The sequence below is a fragment of the Sinocyclocheilus anshuiensis genome, unplaced genomic scaffold (assembly GCF_001515605.1).
Source record: "Sinocyclocheilus anshuiensis isolate Anshui unplaced genomic scaffold, SAMN03320099.WGS_v1.1 scaffold476, whole genome shotgun sequence".
Taxonomy (NCBI): domain Eukaryota; kingdom Metazoa; phylum Chordata; class Actinopteri; order Cypriniformes; family Cyprinidae; genus Sinocyclocheilus; species Sinocyclocheilus anshuiensis.
In genome coordinates this window covers 2,117,998-2,126,117 of record NW_015554139.1, presented here as the reverse complement: position 1 = coordinate 2,126,117, position 8,120 = coordinate 2,117,998, and the positions used below count along the sequence as shown (strand labels likewise).

The 8,120-nt window shown below is 37.2% G+C and overlaps 1 protein-coding gene across 1 annotated transcript in view; it reads right to left on the bottom strand.

The window, feature by feature from the left end:
• Positions 1–8,120, bottom strand: part of adgrl1a (adhesion G protein-coupled receptor L1a) — a 100,273-nt gene that overhangs the window by 48,345 nt on the left and 43,808 nt on the right. Inside the window, exon 4 of the mRNA XM_016463130.1 lies at positions 4,751–4,765. Within this exon, the coding sequence (XP_016318616.1) occupies positions 4,751–4,765 (15 nt within the window). The remainder of the gene's footprint in view (positions 1–4,750; positions 4,766–8,120) is intronic.

Sequence of the window (8,120 nt, the reverse complement as noted above, 5' to 3'; positions counted from 1 at the left end):
ATATATATATACAGTATATATATATATATATATATATATATGTATGTATATGTATATGTATATGTGTATATATATATATATATATTTTTTTTTATTTATTCATTTTTTTCTTTCTGGTAACTGAAACAAAACAAATCAAAATAAAATATAGATTACATGGAAAAATAAATAAATAAATAAACATATTAGAAATGTTGCCACGAAAATGAAACAAATAAGTTTAGGTTGCAGTATTAAAATAAAGCTAATTCCAAAATAATAATTATTATTGGAATAGTATATAAATAATTGCATTGACAATTACATTTATGTTATAAAAGTTTAAATTTACTAAAATTGGAAAAAAAGCTAAAAACAAGTATTAAAGACTAATAAAATTGACAAAAGCACAAAACATAATTACTAAATCAGACTAAAATTAAAATGAAGACTGAAAATATAAAAATATAGCTAATTCAAAATATTAATTAATACTATAATAGCATATAAATTATGGTCTTGACAATTAAACAAACACGCTTAAGTTAAATAGAAATATAAAAAGTAATACAACTAACAAAAGCACATAACAAAATTATTCAAATGTACACTAAAATTAAAATGAAAACTGAAAATATAAAAAAAAAAAATAACCCCATTTCAAAATTTTTATAATATAATAGTATATAAATAATACTAAAATAACACTAATCAAAATTGTACGTGTAACACAAAAGAAGATTTTTTTTTTTTCTTTTTTTTCCCTCCATACAATGAAAGTGAATGGGGAACAGTGGAAAGCCCTGCTCACCATTCAGTTTCATTTGGAGAAGAGACGCTTGGACATTCTGCTAGATAACTCCTTTTTTTATTTTTAGCTGAACTGTCCCTTTAACATTGGCCCAGAGGTGAAAAACAGTGTGTATATGTGTGTGTGTCTCAAACAAAGACAAACCCTGAGCACAACAGCATCAAGGCACTTACCAAGATTCCATAATCAGACAATTAATCGATCCTTAAACCAACAATTGGTAATAAACAAAGACAGCGTGGGTGGATGGTCAAGACAATGTTGTTAATGAAAATAATTGTTAACTGTTAATGAAATAGATAGAGGATAGAGGAAATAATTAGCAGCAGAGCGAGAGGACAGATAAGGGAGGGGGCCGGCTGTCTGCTGTGGCATGATTGCAGGTAAGAACAGTCTGAAATGTAGGGCAGAACTCACAACAATCGCCAACAGCACCATGGGGTGGAAACAAAATGGAGGACCGACATCGAAGATGTGTAAACTGATGTCAGTGTCAGCCGAGTGGAAGATTCACACTGAGGTGCAGGTCTCAGAACAGGTTTAGTACTCATTCCCACAAAAACAGAGACAGAACAGGGTGCACACACACACACACACACACACACACACACACACACACAGAATGGTGCAGTCAGGAAATATACATGAGAAGAGTATGGGCAGGAAGTGACAGATTTGCTCTGTTCCAACCTCTAGGCGAGCTGCCTATCTAGACAACATTTTAAGAAGCGTTTTTGTCATGTGTACTTCAAAAGAAATATCCATTGCAATGAGCTCTATGAAAATTTTCAGAGATGGTGGGTGGAATAGAAAGAAATGTCAATTGTGTCAGGGTCCTGATCAAACAAAAGGGAAATCAGTTGCCTTGGGAAACAGTCAATTATTCAGTTTAGCTTCATTATACAAAAATATTTGACTTTAGAATGTCACAATGGACCAATCAGAGTTCAGCATTCCAGAGACCTGAGTAATAAGTATTTTTTTTAGAACTGAAAAGTACTCAGTATGTGTATTTTTTGTTCATTAGAGTAACTGGCTTAGCAAAAATGGAAACATTCAGTTTTGTCGGACTGTTTGAAGCAATATTTGCATGGTACGTGTGAGTGAGTGTTAAGGTACGACCACACTGGATATCGTGTTCATTTCCATTTATATCCATGCGTATGTGGGTGAGCGGAAATGCTATCGAATGCAAAGGAGGTTTGCCATGAACCAAAGTTCAAGTTTCTTGAACTCTGATCAGCCAATTCGTATAACAAAAAGACATTTAACCAATAGAGGATGTGAAGCCACAGATTGACCTCTTGGCTCAATACACGGAATACAAACTTCAAAGTTTAATGGTAATGTGAAAGTAGGGGAGATTTTAACATTCAGATTTTAATATTATTTGCGATTGATAAATTATTTAAAACAAAAGCCCGAGAGCATGACATTACACTCTGTTGGCCGCATTCATTGTGAGGTCCGAAATCATTTTGCATACTTAAGGTGTTTTGTAGTTTTTAGTCTGTTTGTTAGCTTTGATTTTATAGTGTACTCTTACAAAATGAATCTACTGTTCAAAAGTTTGAGGTTGGTAGTTTTTTTTTTTAAACGTCTTATGCTTTTATTTATTTGATAAAAATACAGTAAAATACAGTAAAACAGTAATATTGTGAACTTTTATTTTAATATATTTAAAAAATTGCATAAAATCTGCATAAATAATAATAACAATAATAATGGTAACACTTTACAATAAGGTTAATTAGTTAACATTCGTTAACTACTTTAGTTAACATGAACTAAGCATGAACAATAATTCTACAGCATTTATTAATCTTAGTTAATGTTAATTTCAACATTTACTAATGCACTATTAGAATCAAAAGTGCTTGTTAACATTAGTTAATGCACTGTGAATTAACATGAACTAACAATGAACGACTGTATTATCAGTAACTAACATTAACAAAGATTAATAAATACTGTAATAAATATATTGTTCATCGTTTGTTCATGTTAGTTAATAAATTAACTAATATTAACTAATGGAACCTTATTGTAAAGTGTTACCGTAATAATAATAATAATAATAATTTTACTGATCGCAAACCTTTGAACGTTACTGCATCCACATTTTTGGCCAATAAAATCCTATTTAAAATGAGTATATCCCCTCCTTCTGAAACCATCTTCCATGGACTTACAACAAATAATATTCATGGCTGTGATGTAACGTCAAGGCTATTGGCTATTTAAAAAAGCGATGAGCCCTTCCATATGCCCTGCCCTTACTTCCTGTTTCAACAGGAAATGTGTCAACACTGGAAAGAAAATTGCACTTTTAAGCCACTTTATGGGGTCTTGAAGGCCTAGTATGACCACATTCTCATTACAGTCGCTGCCTATGTAGAGAACAATTCAAATCTGTCACTTAGCCTCGGCAGATAGCCACCAATGTAGACAGTATCAACGAGACAGCTCACTAGGGTTTGGAACAGATTGTTCAAATCATATAGCCAGCTGTAGATGATATGAGGCTGAATTATGCCTGGTTAAAGCTCAGTTCCAAGTCTTGCAAAAGTTTGAAACTGAATACTCAAGAGACTGGCAAGAGGACCAAGTACGGCCGAATATCTGTGATTGGCTGGCTGAACCGAATCAGGCTGCGAGCTGATTGGCACCACAGAGAGAGGCCACGTGAGTGGAACCGGCTCTGCCTAACAAAGCAGCCATCTTACAGAGCTGCCAACTGCCACCAAACCCAGGGAGTGACTGCTACAGACACCACTGAGCAGCATCCAAAAGCAGACAACAAAACAGAAGGGATTAAAAAGAAGAATGACGCCACTGGCAGATGACAAATTAGAGAGGAGGGACCAGAGGAAGTGTGTGGAGGGGGGATCTGAGGTAGGCTCAGAACACCTGCAGCTGCTTTTGATGAACACATGACAATTTGGAAGGATATCAACCGAGAGTACAGGAACAGATGAAAAAGAGAAAGAACGTAACATGGCAAAAAAGAGAAAGCTTGTAAAAAGAGACACTGAAGCACCTGGAAATGGGAGAGAGCATTTGGCAGGGGGTCAGGCAGTTACCAGCTCTACAAATCGTTACTCTAATCCAAAATAACGTACAGAGAAAACACAGGGGTTAACCTGAAGGAAGGAAGGAAGGTAGGAAGGAAGGAAGGAAGACATAAACAAAAAAGGGTCTGAAAGAAAAAAAAAGGTTTCAAACAGTATGGAGGAGTCGCTTTGGATCTGGAAGGACAGATACAAAATTAATCGCAAACAATAGAGAAATTAATAAATGATGGCACATGAGAGAGGGTGGAATTGCACAGATGGGTGCGCGTGTCGGCGGAGGATATGGGTTTAGTGGGAGAAATGACTTCCTGTCCAACAGAAAAGTAGAGCGGAGGAGCGCTCGACGTAAAGTGGCTCGTGCGAGTGCGGGCGAATAGAGAATAGAGCGCGTGCACGCGTGCATGTGCCGCATTTAGTCGGCGAGCGTGTTTCCCTTGGGGTAGAAGTGATCAGATTAAAGGATGGTTATTAATTTCTCAAATAGACTTAATTGGAACTTTTAGCAGGACAGCTGGTGAAGATCTGCTGTTTTTCCTCAAGTGAGAGTTGCGTGCGTGTGTGCGCATTTGATATGCATGCATGAGGTCTTCTGTGCACTGGGATTAGTGCGTGGATGCAGGGCCGTACGTATGATGGGGCTTGTCGGCGTTATCTGAAACAAGAACCAAATCTGGAAGGAGGTTCGGTAATAAGCCAGAGAAAGCAAGAGAGAGAAAGGTAAAGAGAGAAGGAGGGATATAAACATCAAACATGAGCACTACACAAGGTGCTGGGTTAGGAGAGGAGGATGAGGGAAGGAAAGGAAACAGAAAAGGAAGTGGGGGAGGAAGAGGAAGAGGAGGAGGGCGGGGCGAGCTGTGGTTTTTATGTTCATTGTGGTCTTTACCTTTTTGGTCCACTTCTATTCAAGCATCGGAAAAAAGAGAGAGAAGACAGAGAGAGCAAAAGAAAGAGCGAAAGAGAGAGAGAGAGAGTGAAGATAATGAAAGAAAAAACAGGTGTAGGAAAAAAGAGAAAATTGAGATTAAATAAAAGGCTATCCTTTCTCAAATCACGTCATTCTGTCAGTGTGATGTAGGCTCTTTACAGAGAGGATGACTCGAGTGAGTAATGAGAGGGGAGAATGGCCTCAACTGCTTTCACAAAGTTTCGCAAAACCCCTTCCAGTCTTCCTGTCACATGACACACATACACTTCCCCCAGTCACACGCACTCCACCCCCTCTCCCCTCCATCCGTCTGTCATTCCTCTATCCATGCTTCTGCATCTTTGGGCTGCTGTGAGAGAAAGAACATGATGTATATTCGAAACGGCATAGCAGGCATACCAGTTTTGCAGTATACAGTGTGTATACTGTGCGCAGTATGTAAATTTTAACCTGGAATACCTGCATGGCTTGGCACATTTGCCGAAGATGTGTGCAACAGAGTGCACTGTGTGGAATAATGTATTCCATAATGCAGTGCACTGTACTTGACTTTCTATGTTTAGCACCCAAATGTGCAAGTATGTGGATGTAAATGCTTCCAGTATGCAAGTTCTGTTTCATTTGACGTGTTGAGAAATGTGTCAGGTTGCAATTCATAATGCAACGCAAGTTCTTAGCATTGTCACAAGGCTGTATTACAGTGAACATTTTTTTAGGCCCCAAAATGTACAATGAAGAGGAATGTGAATGCAAATGCTTCTAGTATGCAAGTTCTATCTCATTTGTCACGCATTGCGAAATGTGTCAGGTCGCAAATCATAACGAAATGCAACACAACTTGTTAGCATTGCTATAAGGCTGTTATAGTGAACATTTTTAAGCCCAAAATGTGTCAAATGCAGAGGTATGGGGATGCAAATGCTTCTAGTACGCAAGTTGTAATTCATTTGTGATACATTGGCCACAATTCGCAAACACACTGCAAGTTCTTAGCATTACCACAAGGTTGTTATAGCAAACAATTTTAAGCCCAAATTGTACAATGCACAAGTATGTGAATGCAAATGTGAGGTACGCAAGTTCTATTTAATTTGTCGCGCATTGCGAAATGAATCAGGTTGCACTTCATGATACAACACAAGTTCTTAGAATTGCCATAAGGTTGTAATAGCGAACAATTTTAGGCCCAAATTGCACAATACACAAATATGTGAATGCAAATGTTTCAAGTACGCAAGTTCTATTTAAATTGTCATGCTTTGAGAAATGTGCCAGGTTGCAATTTATAGTACAAAGCAAGGTATTAGTTAGCCCAAAAGGTTAGCAAATATGTTTAAGGCCCAAAATGTACAACGCACAAGTATGTGAATGTAAAATCTTTTACTACGCAAAATATATTTCATGTGTAATGCTTTGCGAAATGTGTCAGGCCACAATTTGTAGTGCACAAGGTTGTTATGGCAAATCTTTTTTTAGGCCCAAATGTACAATGCACAAGTATGTGAATTTAAAATACTTTAGTATGTAAATAAATAAATAAATAAATTGGCCTATGCAGTATATGCTGTGTAGTAAGATGTGTGCTAGTATGCCATTTCGAATATATTTCCAAGTGTGCTGGAGTCTTCTGCAGCTGTGAGGAGGAAAAAAGGGTTAAAAAAAAGAGACAGATTGATGCAGTGATGAAGAAGAGAGAGAGAGACAGAAGAGAGGTGATGGATAGGCTGATTTCTCTCTGAACCTGAAGGGGCTGGTTCTGGCTCGGCTGGGATTGGGTGAGCGATCTGTTCTTTCTCTCTCACAGAGCTTGACCACTTATCGCTTCTACTCACTGAATCCATCAAGATCCAGCTGCCAGTCACTGATTGCGGTCTGTGGGACCATGTGGCTTGGCTGAGGTACATTTTTGAAAAACAGAAACTGGCTGAGAGGAGGAGAGAGGCCATTATAGTAAGGAAGAAGTTGGAGAGGGAAAAAAAATAGAGAGAGAGAGGTTGGCAGAACAGAGGAACATTTCATTTCCACTGCCTGCTGGAAAAAATAAGTTTGAGGTACACGTTTGCGGTGATCAGTCTGGTTTTGGGAATATGGTAGATGGTTTGGTCCTGGCAAAAGGTCAGTTAAGCTAAGACGGTTAACCCACTCTAACCAGCTTGTCAAACATGGTCTGCCAGGTTGACCTTGTGCTAGTCACATATAGCAGGACTTTTGACTATCAGAGTAAAAGCTGCTCCACGCTGCAGCTTATTCTAACCAGGAACCGACTACTTAAGATGAAACAACAATTAGCACATTTTCACAAAAAGTTCCACTGTTCATTGTCAATAGAAAGTCACTTTCAAACCAAGCTGCTTTTTGTTCGTCAACGCAGCAAGGCCAACTTGAACCTTCTGCTAAATCTGCTTGGGGAAATTTTCCGCCCTCATACAATTTTTTTTTTGTTTGTTTATTTAACAGGGACAATGCAGAATAATATTACAGATGCTCTACATACAGGCTTCTAGTCAATGGCTAATTTGCAGCCCCAGTCCCTTGTTAGGCTTTTAAAATACAATTAAATATTACATAAAGAATGTAAAATAACAAGTACAATAAACGTAAAAACAATCTAAGGCCCTGTCCACACGAACGCGGTTATTTTTGTATGCGGTTTGGCCGTTCGTCCACATGCAAACGCAGCACCAGCAATGTAAAATCTAATTAGTTGGGCTTACTTAAAAAAAAGCATGCAAACCGATTGCCTTGAAAAAACTAAGTAAAGTAAAATAGGAATAGTATGTTGTACTGACCAAATGCTTAGTTAGTATAGTTTACTTACACGAGAGTTCTAGTAACTAAAAAAGAACTGTAGGGGGTACTTGATCCTTTCATTTAGGTTTACTCATGACTTAGTATAGCTACTCACTGACTCCCAGAGTGCATTGCGGCAGAATAAATTATGCAGTTGCTTTGTTTTACAGTTGTTGATTTTATTTGCTGTCTTGTGTCAGTAGTAGCACAACAAAAAGAGCAAATAAAATGGTTATTGTTATAATTAATGAAAATAAATTAAATTGTTACCATTGTTGTGATTCACGTGCTGAATGTTTAAGTCTGTGTGTGACTTTAGCATATTACCTCACACTGTTTAAGGATTATATAAACCCAATTAAAAGCATCTCAAGGTATTTATGAAAAATTAAATTTGAAAAAGTTCACGAATAAACACAAAGAAAATACACTAATGATTTAATTTGAAGATAGGTCACCTTTTAAAAGCAACCTATTTATTAGTTAAATCAAATAACTCTGACTTCATGATGCATTGCTGCATTAACAGGAAGAAAAT